The sequence below is a fragment of the Ornithorhynchus anatinus genome, chromosome 5 (assembly GCF_004115215.2).
Source record: "Ornithorhynchus anatinus isolate Pmale09 chromosome 5, mOrnAna1.pri.v4, whole genome shotgun sequence".
Taxonomy (NCBI): domain Eukaryota; kingdom Metazoa; phylum Chordata; class Mammalia; order Monotremata; family Ornithorhynchidae; genus Ornithorhynchus; species Ornithorhynchus anatinus.
The window spans coordinates 40,914,394-40,934,697 of record NC_041732.1 but is presented as its reverse complement, the minus strand read 5'-3'; the positions used below and the strand labels follow the sequence as shown (position 1 = coordinate 40,934,697).

General features: G+C 40.9%; 1 protein-coding gene across 2 annotated transcripts in view; it reads right to left on the bottom strand.

Annotated features, from left to right (window-relative positions):
- HOOK3 (hook microtubule tethering protein 3) overlaps window positions 1-20,304 on the bottom strand; it is a 76,839-nt gene that overhangs the window by 41,077 nt on the left and 15,458 nt on the right. For both annotated transcript variants that reach the window (XM_029064848.1, XM_029064850.2), the window contains exons 3-7: window positions 12,875-12,947; window positions 11,897-11,947; window positions 6,430-6,562; window positions 2,946-3,013; window positions 1,420-1,482 (exon numbers count right to left, since the gene is read on the bottom strand). In XM_029064848.1, coding sequence (XP_028920681.1) covers window positions 1,420-1,482; window positions 2,946-3,013; window positions 6,430-6,562; window positions 11,897-11,947; window positions 12,875-12,947 — 388 coding nt within the window. The remainder of the gene's footprint in view (window positions 1-1,419; window positions 1,483-2,945; window positions 3,014-6,429; window positions 6,563-11,896; window positions 11,948-12,874; window positions 12,948-20,304) is intronic.

Genomic DNA, 20,304 nt, shown 5'->3' with positions numbered 1-20,304 from the left:
GGTGAAATTATTGTCATAAAATTTCAACCTACGTTCATCGGTTATTTTTTTTTTATAGTTCTTATGTTTATAAAGTAAATTTTAAAAGAAGAAACTGGCTTTATTTTAGCTGAATACCGAGATAAGCCCAACATCTTTTTCTACTTGAGTCAGACATAACAAAATCATCTATTTAGTGTGCAATAATAGATCACGATCAGATTCCTGCAGAATTTGGTTAGATAAGAAAAATGAGCATTTTTAAAACTGCAATCCAAATTTTGGTTCCAGGTTCCCATTCCAGTGTGACATTTGTGCCATAGCTTGAATACATCCTGGGAATATTCATGGATAAAACACTTGGAATCTGGGACAAGGAAGTGTGAAAGATGACAGGAGAATTCAAGACTGGAGCAACTGAACTCCTGAGTCTTACAAGCATAGCCATTCCTCCTATCACACCCCCTTTGTCAAAACAAAAACAAAAAAACCTCTCCTTTTTATACAGTTCCTCTTTGATCCAGCTAAAAACTGAATTACACAAAACAGTTTAAATATTAAACAGCATTTAACCTACCCTTGTAGAAGCCACAATCCCTGATGCATATCATTGAGGATGTAACACTGCCAAGAATACCTTTCTTTGTATTTGTACCCTATTTGATTCTATTTTTAATTTTAATTATTACCTTTATTCATTTCAAAAGAGAGATTGAGGTACATACCAAATGACTGAATTTACTAAACCTGGCAAGCTCTTGCACTACAATAGGTATTAAATCGGTCTCTGTATCCTGGCTAGTTCCAAGTTCCTTGATTTAACAAGAAATATACGGTTTTCTCTTGCTGACGTACTGGGTGGAAATAAAGTCATTAACCTATAGAACAATTTATATCACTAAATTTTGGGTCATTCCTACTCCCCATTGTTTTCTATCAAGTTTATATCTTGTGGGTACAGAATGTATCTTGGGCTTCTGTTTTACTTGCCAAAGTACTTAGTAGTGTACCGTACTCATAAGGTGTCAAATGAATAACCACTGCTACTTCTACCATATCTCCCTTCATATCGATCTGCTGAGGCCCTTTGAACTCTCGTCTGTTTTCCTATTTCATCAATTTTTGGGCCTGAAGTTCCTGTTGGCTTCCAGCAAGGATAGATCTGTCAAGGCAGGAGGGAATTTTATAGTCATTTCTGCACATGAAGAAAATGTACCCTAGTTATTGGCTAGTGACACCTAACAGAGGATCATCTTTTGATTAAACCTGAATTTTCTTTTGGGAGAAATGGTATTGTTTAATTTAGAATGAAATGTTGCATTTTGACTTGTTTTTGCTGATTTTACAAACATGTTACATAGCAGACTTACCAAAGACATCTGTGAATACTCTATAACAGAAAGAATGTCTATTCATTACTTTTCACAAAGCATTACGTACCTGACGGTCAAGGTCAACGTAAGCATCATTTCCAGCAGAGACTGGTGACTCTTTACTCATCAGCTGAAATGAAGACAACAGGGATTACAAATTGCAGGTATTATATAAAGACAGACCATGGAATATAGCTACATATTATTTACTAGAATACAACTACATAAATAAAGCTAGATGACATCTTCCAAGAAGATACTACTTCCTGCACAGGCTCTTTCAGGCCACAAGCTAAGCAAATTGGGCACGGTCCCTGTCCCATGTGGGGCTCACAGTTTCAATCCCCATTTTACAGTTGAGGTAATTGAGGCACCAAGAGGCATAAAGTAACCCTGAAAGTAAATTAAATTACCACTCCAGTAAATTTTCCAGATTTCTCAGGAGGCCACACTTATGTGCATATGTAAACTCAGTTTCATAAGTCCGACTGCCTGCCAAATTTCCGAACAATCAGAAGGAGGACAAGATCATCAAAATCCCTGGAGTGACACAAGTCCAGTTATAGACTGCAGCGCTCCTTAAGGACAGTGATCACTCAGGAGCAAGCTCAATGCCCATGACTGAATTTGATTATAAAATCCACTACTTCTTTTCTCTGTCCCTTTTAAAGCAGTGTGTCATTTCACTATTTCCAAAGAGAAGGGGAGAAAACTGAGTCTCTATAATCATGCTTCCTAGACGAGCTTCATGCATTACTTGGAGGAAATAAAACACTCCTCCTTTCTTCATGACCCAAGATCGATAGCGATTGACAGAAGATATAGACTCTGAAGAGAGGAGGAGCGTTTTATTTCCTCTAGGTGATGCATGAAGCTAACCTAGGAACAGTGAGAGGGTGGAAAGGAGGAGGCTGTCAGTGTCCCCTGAGCCATCTAGGGAGGCCATTCCAGGAATGCACTAAAAGATGCTCACGGCTCCCTTCTCTGTCTTGGAAAAAGCCATCCATACTTTTCATTTCTTCTTTCTTAATTTATATGTGGTTAATTGTGGTTTTGGATTAGTTCAACATATTTTTCAAATAACTATTTGAGGAGTGAAAAGTCACTTTTAGTTAAGGCTTTGAGTAGGAATAACCATGAGAAACAGTCAAAATTGTCTCCTGTGATTATGAGGAAAGCAGTTTTCATTGACCTACCAATCTTCTAAATGCTCAGCATAATTGATGAGCTAAAATTACAGCACTGACAGTATAAAAAAAATTTGTACTTTTTCTTTTAACTAGAAAATATAATCTCTTCAGGAATCAAAAGGAAAGAGAGCCCTCAACTGATTAGGAATCAAAAGTTTAAATGTACTAGATTTTTTTAAAAAGATATTCTAATGAGCAATTCTCGAAATATATTAGACAAATAAAACTACGGGCAAGATAACCAAAAACATTTTAAAAATTTCATTCCAAAAAATTAGTAATGAATCTTTTTCCTATCAATTTATTTTATTTAAAATCTGGTGCCATCCTTGCATTTCTGCCGTCTATTCTGGTTCAACTTAAATATACTGTAAAAATAAAATACCGTGGATTTCATGCATACCTCTTGAATGGCTGTCATGACAACATGCTGAACAGACTCTTCCATCATCATAATGGCTTGGATGTACTCTGAAAACAAAAATGCTCTGGAATGTCATTGTTCAAATTTAATTCATTTCAAGAATAAAGTCAAAGGCAAATATATCATGCATCTTCCAAATGTCTTATTCACGCGAACATCTATCGATAGATGGTTCATTTTGTTTTGGCTCTCTCAAGGATCCCTGGCCTTCAAACAAATGTTTGAGAAATGAGTTAAGGGCCAAGCTTCAAATATTTCCTACTATGACAATTACTCTTTTTGTCACCATTCCAAACCACTTGAGGGCAGTCTTCAGGTAATGTCACTGTCTCTAGTAATGTAATTTGGAAAAAACATATTAATAATATAGATCAAAGCTTGGTATTTAGTTGTCATAATTGACCAATTGATCGCATGTATTGAGCACGTGCTGTGCGCAGAACACTATACTAAGCACTTGGGAGAGTATGATATAAAAGAGTTGAGAGACACATTCCCTGCCTCGTGAGAATATTTTACACTTTTTGAAATTTCATCTTTACTATACTAAGTAAAAATGCAATAAAATGAGTTTTACCCTCCTTATAGGCAGGGATCATGTCTGCTTAACTATTATTCTGTACTTGGTCAGGCATTAAGCATTGTACTTGGCACACAAAAAGCCTCAGTAAAAACCATTGATTGATTTTACTCTCCAGGCCGTAAGTCCTGCAAAGCTTCTATCTTCTAATGGCTCCCAGAAGTTAATATAATAATGATGGTATTTATTAACCACTAAGTGTCAAGCACTGTTCTAAGCACTGGGATAGATACAATCAATCACACTGGACACAATCCCTGTCCCAGATGGGGCTTACAGTCCAAGTAACAGGGAGGACAGGCACTGAATCCCAATTTTACAGATGAGGAAACTGAGGCCCAGAGAAGTTAAGTGACTTGCCCAAGGTCACACAGCAGGCCACTGGAAGAGCTGAGATTAGAACCCAGGTCCTCTGACTCCTAGGCCCGAGCTCTTTCCACTTAGGCCAAGCTGCTTCTCAGGATGATAAATGAAGGCTTTAGTGGGGTTTCACGGGTTCACCGCTAAAATAATGGAAAGGTTGGAAATATGGCGTGGGATTATTTAGTCTTTAGACAAGAATGTTGCATGAGAAGTCTTCAAAAATCTGAAGAAACATTATGAAAAGATGATGACCAGCTGGGTTTAGTTGCAAGAATCTGGAGGTCTTTAAAAAAAGAGGTACACTGCTGCGTACGCAGTAACTGCTTAATATATACCACCACTATTTTCTGGGGTCCTTTAAAGGTGGTTGAACCTGACTGCAAAGCTGAAAAAAGAAATGGACTACCAGAAAACGTACTTCTGTTTTAATGTTAAAACAACGGTTTGAATTCAACCAGAAATGTTAAGTATCAATTTTGCCAAAAACCCCAATGTCTCTTTACGGAGACAAACTTACATCATGCTTTTACACAGGTGTGATATACACTAAGATGGCAGGTAAATGGCTTTTCAGAGGCAGAAATCCATCTACCATATTCCTACATCTCATTTGGCTCAACGTAAGATTCATTTTTCCTAGTCTTCAAGTCTTCACTTTCAAGAGGCAACTCCTTATATCGTGTGGGGAATAATCTGCAAATTATTTTCAGTGGTTCTATTAGGAAACAAAAAAGTACTGAAGCTGAAGGTGGGGCAACCCCAAAAAACTGAATAGCATGGCTACCTCCCACAAACCTGACACTGACGCGGCATACAAAGAAGCAATGACAGTGAGAATGAGACAAGGAGATTATGGCGCTGGGCTGCAGACATGAAACGTCACTGGGAGATGGGAGGAGTAAAAGGTTAGTCAGGTGTGAGAGGGGAAGCGTTAGTTAAGAAGCGGTGTTGCCACGTCAAGGCCCTTCCCCGCGAACACCGTAAAATGCTAGATGACTGAACGATGAGACTTACAGCAACAAGTTACATTTTATTTCACAGAAATAATTAGTTTGGAATCTTTACAGCATTCTACTCAAGTGTTTCTAAAATCCTCTATTGACAATTGGTTCAAGAGAAACTTTCAATAGTCACTTTAATTTTTAAGTTGCTCAGCTCTGCAGAATTGGCAGAAATATGTAGCCCAGTGCCCACTTACTGAATCCTATGCTATGAAAAGCAACATAGCCTACATCTACCCACAAGTTTCCACTCTTTCCTCTTTAGAACACTCTGAGTTCCTTCCTTTTGCTGTACATATTCTCTCTAGGCCTTGTTCTTATGTGAAAAGGCAAGCTAGAATTACTTTACAACTTCCTTGTAAATTTAAAAGAATTTTACAGATCTCTGAACCACCCACTGTAAGAGAAGGGCCTGTTTCTTTAGACTGTGAGCTCACTGTGGGCAGGAATGTGTCTGTCTGTTGTTCCATTGTACTCTCCCAAAAGCTCAGGACAGTGTTTTGTACACAGTAAGCACTCAATAAATACGACTGAATGAACTGTATTGAGCAGTTCAAATCAGGGTCCCAAGACCCTGGTCTTAAAAATTTTTCTGCAAATGGGAAACACTATTCCTTCAAGCTTTCCCGCACAATCAGTTAAAAGATTCTTTAGTGTTGTTACGGAATACAACAAGACGGCAGGGTGAGTGAATTCTCTGGTTGCCTTCTGCATTTATAACATGGAACTAGGCATTTTGGGAGAGTGATAGCAATGGAATATCCCATCGAAAATGAAAGACGAGTATCAGTCCCATAGGAGATTGCAAGCAAGATCAAGCACCTGCCCAAACTAATTATAATTAATTACAACAGAAGTAAGGGACACGCTCAGATGCCTTCTTTCCCTCTCCTTCTCCCCACCCCGCTTGAGGCTGGGGCGGACCTTCAGGCCTGGATTCAAAATGAGAAGGGGACTCCTTCCTCTGACTGCACCACTACAATAGCCTTTGCTATTGATGTGTTTGGAAAAAGGAGCCGTTTGACTGACTGAATTCATTTGCAACCTAAGCTAACATCCTGGGGAATATTGGTGCTCTGATGTTTTCAAGTGGCTCACCTCTGGAAGTAAGAGCACATAAGTTAAGGCCAGTAAAGAAAAATTCCTAATTGCCTCTTAAATGAAACAAAAAGTACAGAGACTCAACAGTTGTCTCAATCAGTACAGTCACTTCATCTGTGAAATGAGGATTAAGACTGTGAGCCCCATGTGGGATCTGGACTATGTCCCATCTGATTAGCTTGTATCTATCCCAGATCTCAGTACAGTGCCTACTACATAGTGAGTGCTTAACAAGTACCATTAAAAAAAATACATTTTAGAAGAGAGCAGTCCCTCTAAACTAAAAACAAATTATACCTCTGGCATCAATTAATGAAACCCAATATTTTAGGTCATGAGATTTTATTCAGGATAGAGGTAACCTATATTATTTGTAAAACTGTGTTAACTGCAGCCATGCAGATTAAATATAAATTACCTTGCTTCTGTTCACAGTTCACAGCACACCCCAAAATGAGCTGAAGCATCCTTCCAAGTTCAGCAGCATCTGAGTTTTCCCCAATCAGATTAACATCGGGAAGGATGAAGTCATTTATCTGCTGCCCTAAAATCTGCATGGAAACACAAAATTGTATTTCTGTCTTTATATTGAAAAATAGAAAATCAGATTTTTTTCCAAGGGGCAGTCAGAGCCAAACTTCATCAGTGTCACTAGTATTTACTGAGCACCTACAGAGATGCAGAGAACTGTACCTGATATCTGAGGAATACACAAAGGAAATTGGGACATGACACCTGCTCTTAAGGATTTTTGAACTCTCGGGAGGAGTCTACACACAATGATTAATTTATCAGTTTAAACTGAGGAAAATGGATAGATTATGTCCAGAGGAATATATAACAAATAAGAGAAAATCAGATGGGATGAGATGACCTGGAATGTGATATGGCTTAGTAAGGGAAAGGATTCTTTCATTCATTCATTCAATAGTATTTATTGAGCGCTTACTATGTGCAGAGCACTGTACTAAGCACTTGGAATGAACAAGTCGGCAACAGATAGAGACAGTCCCTGCCGTTTGACAGGTTTATGGTCTAATCGGGGGAGATGGACAGACAAGAACAATGGCAATAAATAGAGTCAAGGGGAAGAACATCTCGTAAAAACAATGGCAACTAAATAGAATCAAGGCGATGTACATTTCATTAACAAAATAAATAGGGTAATGGAAATATATACAGTTGAGCGGACGAGTACACTGCTGAGGGGATGGGAAGGGAGAGGGGGAGGAGCAGAGGGAAAGGGGGAAAAGAGGGTTTAGCTGCGGAGAGGTGAAGGGGGGGTGGTAGAGGGAGAAGAGGAGCTCAGTCTGGGAAGGTCTCTTGGAGGAGGTGAGTTTTAAGTAGGATTTTGAAGATGGGAAGAGAATCAGTTTGGCAGAGGTGAGGAGGGAGGGCGTTCCGGAACCGCGGGAGGACGTGGCCCAGGGGTCGACGGCGGGATAGGCGAGACCGAGGAACGGTGAGGAGGTGGGCAGCGGAGGAGCGGAGCGTGCGGGGTGGATGGTAGAAAGAGAGAAGGGAGGAGAGGTAGGAAGGGGCAAGGTGATGTAGAGCCTTGAAGCCTAGAGTGAGGAGTTTTTGTTTGGAGCGGAGGTTGATAGACAACCACTGGAGTTGTTTAAGAAGGGGAGTGACATGCCCAGATCGTTTCTGCAGGAAGATGAGCCGGGCAGCGGAGTGAAGAATGGACTGGAGCGGGGCGAGAGAGGAGGAAGGGAGGTCAGAGAGAAGGCTGACACAGTAGTCTAGCCGGGATATAACAAGATATTCTTGCAAAGCTAGTTTTTCGGGAGGGCTTTGAAAGAGAAGCATATGGTGTGATGAAGCTGAAGGCCTTCCAAAAAAGAGGACAAGGTGGGAAGTAAAGGGATGGAGGCAGGAGAGTTAAGAGTGGGGGACAATTAAGATGATAGCTGGAGAGAAGAGAGAAACACGAGCTGACAGAGACGTACTGGACAGATAGTTGAGGCTGGAGAGCCTTGAAGCAGATAATCACAAGTACTCCTCTTTCAAAACACTCATTGATTATCTGGTGGGAGGACAGTAATATCTTCTAATCTGCATTTTACAAAGATGATAAAACTAGCTAAAATTAAGACAAGCAGAAGCGGATAGAAATAGGTAGAGAATTGGAGCAGGGAGATCAGTGTTGACAGAACTTAGTTCTAACAAGTTCAGGCACCTATTTGGTCACACAGCTGGGATCAAGATACTAAGCGGGAAATAATACACCTGTTTATCCAGAATCACCTAGGAATGAGAGTCGATCCACATTATGGGTGGAGCCTTTTGAATACACGAGAAGGAACTCGCTGTCTCCCTGCCTGTCAATATAGAGCCGTGGTGAAAGTCGAATGGCAGATACCGTCACGGGCTATTTCTGAAAACTTGCCTATTTAAGGAACTTTGCTTATAATCTGGTATGAGAATGTGTTTTTGTTTACAGCAGCCTTTATATCTAGGAGTCTGTGTAATTGGGATTTAGTTTAGCTTTAACCTCTTTTGGTAAATTAAACTTGTCAGTTGTAAATATTTGGAAAATGTCTGGCGGTATCACAAATTTCTCTTAAGCCACTCTTCCAGTGACCCTGACAGGCAAATCAATCAGTCGTATTTACTGAGCACTTGCTGGTGCAAAGAACTATAATACTCAGTGCTTGGGAGAGTACAATATAACAGAGTTGGCAGACACGTCCCCTGACTACAAGAATCTTATCGTCTAGAGGGGGAGAATGACATTAATATATATTTCAAATGTTTTTCGGGTAGTAATAACATTCCTATATAATGGAACACTGATCCAAGGCATCCTCAAAGGGTACATACTGTAGGCCCTCCCCCTCTAGACTTTGAGCTCGTTGTGAGCAGGGAATGTGTTTGTTTACTGACACATTGTACTCTCTCAAGCGCTCAGTACAGTGCCCTGCACATAGTAAGAGCACAATAAATCCTACTGACTGATTGTGAAATATCGATGAAGAGACTGGCAAAATTTAAAGATTGGCTGTGGGAAATAAAGACAGGAGAGGCATTAAAGATGACATTAACTCTGTGGGACAGAGGGGTTGATAATGAAGGAAAAGTTAGGAAGAGGAGAGAGCTTAAGAAGGGAAGAGAAGTGATTCAGTGGTGTCTATATTAACTTAAGGTGCTGGTGGACCAATCAAATGAAGATGTCCCATGAGCAGGAGGAAACAATACGCCCAACAGGCGAGTCAGCAGAGCTGGACGGGTAGATTTGGGGAGTCATCTGCATAGAGATGACAGTTGAAAACATGCAAGCAGATGGACTCCCAGAAAGTGTGCATTTAAAGTGAGAAGAGTAACCTTTCAAGATGGTTACAACTAAAGAGTGAGGGAGGAAGATCGGCTTAGGGAAACCGATCATTTTAATATTCACTTTTTGATTTTAGAAAAAAACAGCTTGCAAAGAGTATAACATCTCCATTTTTCCTTTCTAAAATTGGGCTTTTCCTCCGTCTACTCGTTCTCTCGAGGAGCACTTCAGCTCACACAGCTTCACCTCCCAGCTCTGCTTGATAGAACACTCAATCAGCTCTTTAAAGCTCTCAATCAGCTCACCCCAGACTACCTCACCTCCCTAAATCTCCTACTACAACCCAGCCCACACACACCTTCTTCTGGCGCCAGCTTATTCCCTGTGCCCCAATCTCACTGCAGATCCCTTTCCCACACCCAAGTCCTGGCCTGAAACTCCCTCCCCCTCCATATAAGCTAGACTGCCGTTCTCTCTTCCTTTAAAACACTACACAGGTCATCTCTTTTCCACGAGGCCTTCCCTGATTAATCCTTTTTTTCCCAGCTCACCCTCCTGTGCCATCTATGCCCTTGGGTTTGTGACCTTCAGACATATGATATTCACCCCACCTCCAACCCCAGAGCACTTAGGTATGTATCTTTAAATTATTCATTATACATTATTTATTAATATTAATATCCATCTCCCCCTCCTGACTGTAAACTCATAATGAGTGAGGAAGGTTTCTAATTCTGTTGTACTCTCCCAAGTGCTTAGAACAGCGCTCTGCACATAGTAAGCACTCAATAAATACTGACTAATAATAGTATTTATAAGTGCTTACTATGTGCTAGGCACTGTATTACACACTGGGATGGATACAAGAAAATTGGGATGGACACAGTCCCTGTCCCACATGGGGCTCACAGCTTCAATCACCATTTTACAGATGAGGTAACTGAGGCACAGAGAGTGAAGTGACTTGCCCAAGGTCACACAGCAGACAAGCGGTGGAGCCGGCAGTAAAACCCATGACCCTCTAACTCCCAGGCCCGTGCTCTATCGTGGCTCAGTGGAAAGAGCACGGGCTTTGGAGTCAGGGCTCATGAGTTCGAATCCCAGCTCTGCCACTTGTCGGCTGTGTGACTGTGGGCAAGTCACTTAACTTCTCCGTGCCTCAGTTCCCTCATCTGTAAAATGGGGATTAAGACTGTGAGCCCCACGTGGGACAACCTGATTCCCCTATGTCTACCCCAGCGCTTAGAACAGTGCTCGGCACATAGTAAGCGCTTAACAAATACCAACATTATTATTATTATTATTATTAACTACGCCATGCTAATAGATTGACTGATGGATGACTCCCAGATGCACATCTTCAGTTCTAACCTCTCCTTTAATCTGGAATTCTGCATTCCCTTCTGCCCTCAGGATTCATCTACTTGGATGACCTGTCTATATGGCAAACTCGATGTGGCCCAAACTGAAGTTCTCATCTTCCTAAAATCAGCCTTCCTCCAATATTCCTATGCCTGCCAATTCTACCACTACCCTTCCTGTCCTATAAGCCCACATTCTTCATGTCTTTCGGTCTTCACATCCAGTTCAACCGCTAAATTCTGCTGGTTAATCCTCCGTAGTATTTCCCAGATCTGCTCTTTCCTCTCCACTACTCTCCTGATTCAAGCTCATGTTATATAGTTGATATGAGCTAACACAGTATCAGCCTTTGGGCTGATCTTCCTCCCTCCCTCCCGCCTCTCTCCTCTTCAGGTCATCACTCAGGCTGTTGTAGCATCATCTGGCACACAATCCTCCATCTTAAAAGCCTCCAATGGTTCCCAATCTCTCTCCACATCAAGCAGAAACTCCTTATCACTGGCTCCAAGAGGCTTCACCAGCTGAAGCACTGTTCTTCCACCTGCTTTCACTATTTGGAAATAATCTTTGCCCATTTCCTATGTTCAGCTATAAACTCCTTGAGGGCAGGGAACAAATATCTTGCTACTGTTATATTCTACCAAGCACACAGTTCAGTATCTAGCACTTTGGGCACTCAATAAAATACCACTGATTGACTTTGGGCTTTAATCTAGAGTCCTTTCTCCTGAATTTAAAAAAAAAAGGTTATCTATTGGCATATTGACTAATCAGCAAAAAATACTTTTCAATAACAAAAGATAATACTCTCGCTTGAATGATTGTTTCAAGATGCTTCACACTCACAAATATATATGAAACACCTTTCTTTTAAGTAAAGAACTTCATTCACTCAACACACTGGGATGAAATGCAAGATTCAGAAAGTACTGCACAATCACAGGGGCTGCTCATGAAACTATTTAAAAATAATTTTATTATTTTTACAACTTTGATGTCAAGAAGATAATGATAAAGGGCAATGAAGTAGGATCATCAACAATATCATCATCATATTTACTGAGCGCTTACTATGTACAGAGCACTATTCTAAGCACTTGAGAGAGTAAAATACAACAGAGTTGATAGGTATTCTCCTTCCCTACAACGGGTTTACAGTCTAGAAGGGGAAAAGCCAGACTGGATGCATTTTAAAGACCCTAATATTTTACAGCTGTAAACGTAAAAACCAAAGAGCTCTTACCTCATGATTATAATCCAGAATTCCTTTTAAAATTTTCTTTAAGTTGCTTATCTATTTGAAATGGAAAAAAAAGTAGTTGAACTTCAGACCAATTAAATTAGATTTTAACTTCTTGCACAATCACTTTGAATACAAAGTACAGCCTAATCAAGCCAAATGTTACCCCAAGTGAGAGGTGATCAATGATTCTAGACAAGCAAGTAATGTAAAAAAAAGTAGGGCCTACCTAAAGGCAGACAAAATGTGGGGCAGAGACAGATGGGAAGAACGCCCAAAAGGTTTCAATTCAACTTAACTTGCCCATGGATATAGAGTTGAAATGCTGTAATCATTCATTACCTAGCATGTAAACTGCCCGTTCTGCAACAAAACTCTAGTACAAGCAAAGACTAGCTTTGTTTGGGCACAGTGTGATTGGAACTCTGCATCTTGCATGATGCCTTTCAGTAACATTAAACTACCTTAGGCAAACTGCATCATCTCCAAATACAAAAGACAGATGGACGGACACACACACAGACACTCTCTTCATAGCAGAAATGACTGTACTTACTCTTATACTTTCCCCAAAAAGTTTACAGTAATAAACGAACCAGTCAATAAATATTTTTAGGCTCCCACTGGAGCTTTCCATTTATTAACACGACTGTAAGATGGTCTTCAATCATCACATAAAAATACATAAAATTAATTTAAAGCAGCATTACAAACCCATATTTCAAGTCACAAAAACGAGGCGATTAGAAGTTCAACTCAACAATTCATATTCCAAATATTCCAATATCTCATGGTGTGCTGCCAAGGACATTTGGTGCCACTAGTGAGAATATATTGGTTCATGTGTGTCGCTGATTATGTCGCTCGAGAGTGTGCCTGTGAAGTGTTATCCTCTATTTCTTCGTAACTTCTCAATGGCTGGGTAACATAATTCCACCAGTTAAAGTCTGCCTACTTAATAAGCAATGAAGAAGAAAATACCTTTAGCCTCCAATTGTCTCCAACTTCAGTTTTGATCCTGTTCAGCCAATTTTCATCAAAATACGCCGGATCTCTGCATGGAAGAAAAACGTGGTTTATTGAAACATGAATCTAGAGACCAATATATTCATAAAAAGGAAAAGCCAGGCCCATTTAGCACTTTAATGTAATATATGAGACAAGATAATAAATAACTACATAAATAACAGGACTAGATGTTCCTATTAGCAGATTTTTTTATATAAAATGAGTCACAATTTAAGAGCTCCTATTGAGTTTACTTAATCAGGTCAAAAGTATAAAAAACAAGGTAAAACAAAAGCACATGATTTCTAGCACCTACAGAAACAGTGGCTTCTAGACAATATGTTAATTCCTGAAAATGTCAGTCATATTGTCACCATCGACAGTATTTACGGATGTTATACTCTGTACAGAGCACTGTCATAGATATTTTGAGTACAAAGACCCCAAGAATAAGAGATATTCACGACTTCCATAGCTTTCAATGTAAAGACAAGCAGATATACATTGACGAACATAAAATAGTTGTCAGAGAAGGTATAAACAGTAAATCTTTGGAGGTAAATAAATCAACCATGAGCACATAAGTACATAAAACCCAGTTGTCGAAAAACATGGGGGTTATGTTCTTACAAAACTCCACATTAAGTAAAACTTGTGTTGCATCGGAACAGGTTAGAACTACCACAAGCATGGGCGTCTACACAACAGGGCCGCATCACAATGTACCCAAACAAGCTGGCACTGGTTGGAAGAGCATTCCCTACTTCCCCCAACAGGCTTCTAGCCAAAACGCCCGGTGAAAACATGGGGTCGAAGAGACTGTATGAATGACTTGTTCAAGAGAATGGCATACCTAATATTAAACAGTGAAAATAACTGCAAGAGCTAAATATTCAAACCCGTTTAAGGCAGATTACTACAGATAGAGAATGTATGAATGACTTGTTCAAGAGGATGGCATACCTAATATTAAACAGGAAAAATAACTGCAGGAGCTAAATATTCAAACCTGTTAAAGGCAGATTACTAGTTAAGTGACTCAATTATAGTCTGTACCATATTGCTTCTACATAAAGTTGGAGAGAACCAGAGGGCATTCTAGACTGCCTGTATCTGAATGGATTTTTAAGGGTAAAGACAGTGACTCGTCCACAACCACTTCACCTCAAGTCCTAGGGGTCAGTCCCCACTCACACAACCATTATGCACAGTTTCAACTCACACACACCTTCTCACTCTTGTATATGGGCCCTTCACCCTTATGTGAAAAGTCAGAAGTAGCCACAGCATCCTGATGGCTAAAAAGCCTTAAGAGTAAGCTTTGGCCTGAGCTATGGATCTTTCTCCTTATAAAAACAGTCCCATAATTTCAGCATCCATAGAGCTAAACTACTGTTCACCACAAAGTGCAACACTCCTTTGAAAAGAAAATGTAAGGCATTTGTTTCCAGGTTTAGGCTGCTTTGCCCGAGGGTTGTTTTTAGAGAAAACAACTTCAACTTGGAAACAAATACATTGAAATAACAATAATAATAATTGTGGCATTTGTTAAGTGCTTACTATATGCCAGGTATGGTATTAAGCACTGGGGTGGATATCAGCAAATAGGATTGGACACAGTCCTTGTCCCACATGGGGGTCACAGTCTTCATCCCCATTTTACAGATGAGGTAATTGAGGCACAGTGAAGTGACTTGCCCAAGGTCACAGGGCAGACAAGTGGCAGAGCTGGGACTAGCACCCAAGACCCATCCCATTCCCATCCCAATCCCCGCAGGACCCCCGTGCTGTCCCGGCTTCCTTCCCAGTCTCACCCGAGACCTCGTCTCGTTGTCTTTTCTGTTTGTCTCATCGCCCTCAGCCCCTTTGTGCAGCCTCAACTGGCAGCCCTGGCTTCTAGGATTGCTAAAGCGAGGAGCTGGGCTGGATTGGGTTAGGGTATGGTGTTGGGGGTCCTCTCCCAGGCCTCCCTCCTCCTTCCTGCTCTAACTTGGAAGGGGTGAGGGAGATGAGGATGGATTTCCTTATAACAGGGATGCTTCTGTGGGATGATTTACCAAATTGACTTTTGGGTAAAACTAGAAGTGAATCTGGTCTAGTGTACCCCCTTCATTCTTTTTACTGCCTAGCCTTTTTTAGTCCGTCCTCCAGGTGTACAGAATGAAGCAAAGGTGGGAAAGTTAGGGCTACTCTGCCCTGCTGCTATCATGACCACCCCCCACACACTGGAGGCAGTAGAGGAAGTGTAGAGTATAACATATGGGGCAAGAAAGGAGCTGGAGCAGAGCTATCTTTGTAAAAAACAAATAAAAACCCCAACTTCCATTTGACTTCAACTGCCTGGGCAATGGCAATATTCTGGGTCATCTGTGCTATGTTTATCTTCAAAACAGCATGGCAGGTGTCCCAACACCTTCAATCACACACAATTTGACACACAAGGATATGAAGAACCAATAACAATTTTCTTTCATCAGTATTTACTGAGTGCTCATTGTGCATTTGGGAGTGTACCCTGCCCCTGAGGGACTCTTTACAATGCAGAACAGTCATAAAGAATATAAAGAAAATACTTTCTTGTACTTCTAACTTTTGCTTATGAGGTACTAGGGGGATACAGCCAGTAGAGAAAAAAAAATCATCTCTGGTAATAAAAAACTGTATTTAAGCCAAAAGTGTGGAACACTGTGTTGTAATTTAACCCTGAAGTGACTATATATGTGCAGCCCACCTGCTGCTAATTTCAGAGAAGTTGGGGAACCCAGAGAGTTACCCTGCTTCCAGAGGTTAGAATAGTTTTAGTGCAAATGACATCAAAAAATATATGCATCCAGGAACCCCAAGCTCATCCCTCGTTCTCTTTAAAGTTAGGAAAGTTACTACTTAGGTCAGTGCAACTTACCTCACTTCTAAGTGCCTCTGTTTTCTCATCCGTAAAATGGAGATAAGATACCTGTTCTCCCTCCTTATGATCCTCTGGTATTCCCATTAATCAAATTCAATGAGAAGCAGCACGGCCTAGCGGAAAGAGCACATGCTTCGGAGTCAGAAGGACAAGGATTCTAATCCCAGCTCCTCCACTCGTCCGCTGCAACAATTTGGGCAAGTGACTTAACTACTCTCTGCCTCAGTTGCCTCATCTGTAAAATGGAGGTTGACTGTGAGGCCCATGTGGAATATGGACTGTATCAACCTAATTAGCTTCTATCTACCCCAGCGCTTATAACAGTGCCTGGCACATACCAAGTGCTTAACAGATATTTAAAAAGAAACTTCTTACTTCAGAAGGCTGTGCCCTGCCTTCCATCCTCTGTTAAAATCTTATCTTTTATCTTGTTATTCTTCATCCTTTCTCTTTCAGGTCACCCCCTTATTCTCACCCTTCACCTTGGCTTTTCTCTCTGCCCCTTGGAAATGATCATCAGATTGGCACTTGCTCTGTTTTCCTATTTTCCTTCTCCCTGCCTAGCACCTAATGATAGGAAAGATGGAGAAAAGAAAAGAGAAGGCAGAGATGGGAAGACAAGGTCAGAGAAATAGAAGGGACAAGTAGTAGCCTTCCTAACTCATAAGGGGATGAGGATGAGCTTGGGGTAATTGGATGAATGCATTTTTTGATATTATGCACTATACTAATCGCTTGAAGCCGTGTGATCTAGTAAGGGAGCATAGGCCTAATGGGAAAGTCTAAGGTTCTTATCCTGGTTAACCCCCTTGCCTCCTGTATGACCCTGGGCAAGTCACTTGACTTCCATGCCTAAGCTTTCTCATCTGTAAAATTGGGATAAGTTATTTGTTCTTTTCTCCTTCTTAGACTGTGAGCTCCTTATGGAGAGAGTTCCACTAAAGATCAAGTTTTATTGATTCATACTGTCACCCTTTAAAAATTGATGTGATATGCCTTTAGAATTTTGATTTCTACTGAGAAAATACCCATTTATTTTGGAATCGGGGGGTGTTGGAACTTGTAACGATAATAATTAACACTTATGGCATTCAGTATTTGTTAAGTACTCACTATGTATCAAACACCGTTCTAAGGGCTGAGGCAGTTACAAGAAAATCACTTGGAACATAGTGCCCATCTCAAATGGGGTTCACAGTCTAAGTAGAAGGCAGAACAGGTATTTAATCCCACATTCACGCAGCAGGCAAATGGTGGAGCCAGGTTTAGATTGCAGGTCCTTTGACTTCCAGACCTGTGCTCTTTCCGCTAGGCCTCACTGCTTCTCATTAGGCCACACTGCTTCTGTTAACACTTACGTTTGGCATACAAAGTGATTCAGTCTTATCTTGAAATTGAAAATAATTATAGAAAAGACTGATGCCTGACTTAGAAATGAGTTAGATCTTAGGCAAATCAAATGAACATGGAATGAATGAAACTATTCAGGGAATCACTGGTGCAGGAACTATGCACTTATAGAGTGAACAATATTTGGGAAATTCAGCAGGAAATGGCAAGCAGACCCCATCCACTATACTCCATCCTGCTAAACACTGAATATACTCTTTCAACAATGTGGGGGGTGCCAGGGAGTTAAATCCATTAAGGATTTTGCTCTAGACACTAACTAGTACATAGTGGCCATTTACACCTGCTAGACCTTCAGAAGCAGTACTCTGGCCAAAGTTTGAACGAGCTTCTTGTTAAACCAGGCTTAAATTCCAATGAAAAGGCTAATGACTTCACAGATAATATTTCAGCTTGAAGGGAAAGCCTAGAATCCAGAATTAATACTTAAGTGTGAAGAAATCTAAACTTGGTTTAAATAAAGGGCTATAAAAACTCCCCTGAAGACAGAATAATTCTAACAGTATTTGAAGCAAAACTCCCTCAATGACCCTTAATTGTATTTAAAGTAGACATGTAAATTAACCTAATATGGGCCGAATACCAGTAGAGCCCAGAGCAAGTAAATTCAATCTGTAGTCATCTAGCTCCTTAATCGCCATTCTGCCCTTAATGAGATTATATGTTCCTAGCTATTGCACTGCTTCCCTGTTCTCATATGGCTCCCACTGTGCCCTCCACTCCCACCCGCAACAAGAGCACAATGTGGATAACCTGGTGTCACTGGTCCCTTAGGACCTTTTAAACTGCAGTGGAGGAGCTGCGGTCTGGTTAATCTCTTCTTAGCAGATGGGCCTTTTGCAATTCATCTCTGGTCCCCACATGGCTCCTATTGTGCTCTCAATCCGCCAATCCTCCCCCATAATTTCCACTTCAGAGAGTAAACGGCAAACAAGAAGCACAGACGACAAGTTGATAAATGGCTGATTTGTTATTCTCCATTCAGCCAGCAGGAATGATTAAAACAATCCATACAAAAACTGCAAGAAGTAGAGAGGAGGGTAAACTACTCTCGCATCTTTCCCAAATCACCACCTACATCCACCCCTAGTACAGTCCACAAACAAGTCCATCTGCCATAAGGCAAATGGCAGACCCTAGCAACCTATGAAATGCCTGACCTTCAATGAATCATTGTCATAGATATGCAGTCTTCTCTGTAGCTTTAGAAGCCAATAAAGTGGCAAGGATTTCCATAAAATCTGTTCTCTCAGAGCTGCCCCTCTAGAGGAAGCTTTGACACTAGAGGATAGATTTTCAACTTGAACAGATTTTGCTCTTATTTTCGCTTTTGATTTTAGGTCCTCAGAACACTAACACTATTTAAAGATTGCAATTTAATAACCAGAACCACAGCCTTTTTTTCAAAGCATGCAAGAGCTTTTCTATTTCATAATTTGACTTGATTCTTTGACTATGTTTTTTGGTCTCACACCTAAAGATTCCAAGCAATTGGGAGTAATTATGAAGGGAAAGGGAGAAGGGGTGATAGTTGGAAGTTGAGGTGGTATCCATAAAAGAACGGTTAGGGTAGGGGACACTTCGGATGTGTTTGAAGGCAGAGGGAAAGGAGTCATTAGAGAGTGAATATTTAAAGCCAACTGTCACTCAGGGAGGGAAAAAAATGGATGCCAACATTATCATGCAGGCGGCCTGGGCTCTGGCCTAAAGCGTGATTTTTCCTGGGTGCGCTTGGAGACTGAAGCTCGCCACTCGAACTCAGGGAGGTGCAAACGTGTGACCTGACCTAGCTGTGGCAGTTGAGTGCTAGCTATGCTCCCAAGTCAGGTACCAGTAGAGAAGATGGGAATGCACAGAACTACATTTTGGAGAAACTGCAGGAAAGCAGAAAAGAGAATTAGAGTGGATGAGAATGGTAAAAAGACAAAGTCCCAGGGAAAAAAAATTCAGAAGAGGGAGAGAGTCTGCCTAGTTTAGTGCTGCTGCCTCTAAGTCCTTTAGCTGTTCAAGCTGAAAAAAAACCATGGTAGGGTCACAAAGGCAGGGGGTAAAAACAAGTAGAATTTTAAAATCTGGTACAAAAGCAGTCCATTTAGCACAGAAGTAGTTGAAAAGAAAGGAAAGACAGGAAGAGGGAAAGGGACAGGGTTGAAGACAGGGAACAACATATAACCTGAATGAAAAAAAAATACCTGTTAGTTTTAAACAAATTTTAAAATCCATCCAATTCTCTCTGAAGTTTCACTATTTGCAGATTACAAACTCAAGAAAACCAAAAGGTTAAATTACAAGGCTTTAGCAACCACAGATTTGGTCTGCTGGAATTATATAAATCACTTTCTAATTTTTGAAGCTAATCCTACATCAAAAATGGAAAGGCTTGCCTTGGGTGTTTGTCACTATGGAGACTTGGAACAGCCCGTTCCCCCTAAAGGAACAATCAAGATCCTGGCAGACTCCTGCACTGGCAACAAAGGAGGGGAAGAGGCTCGGGGCCTGCCTGGTTCTTGGCGTGGTACTGGAAGATGGGCTCCATCTACTCTGAAAATCCCACCTGGTGTCAGGTTGGTTGAGCAGACAGTCGGACAGCTGGGAGAGGAACGGAGGCACTGACAGCCAAGAGAAGACAGACCTAAAACCAGGCCTGATGGTCAAAGCTGATGGTCAGCTTTGGGAAAACTGGAATTTCTTTGGCCCACCCTTGGGATAAGCAAATGGAAGAGCGTGGATGTGTTGGGTGCAGGGAAGGGATGGGAGGAGAACACCCTGTCTAATGAAAAGCGTCCAGGGAATAAAACCAACAGAGACCTCAGAGGTGTATGGACTTAGTCTTTCAGAGAAGTGGAATTTATATAATGGAATTTGGGCAACCAGGCTGTTGACATAATAAGATTTTCTTATTAGTTCCTGCACCTATGACTTCAGTCACACACAATATCAATTTATACCCGTCAGTTTTAATGGGTTGGGTTAGGAATGATCTCCTGGACGGCTCAACACAGTGAAACCTAGGGACAAGGCTTTCAAACAACCTGAACGATCTTAATATCTAAAATGCTCTTTCGCTTTATTCCAATACAGTGGGTAT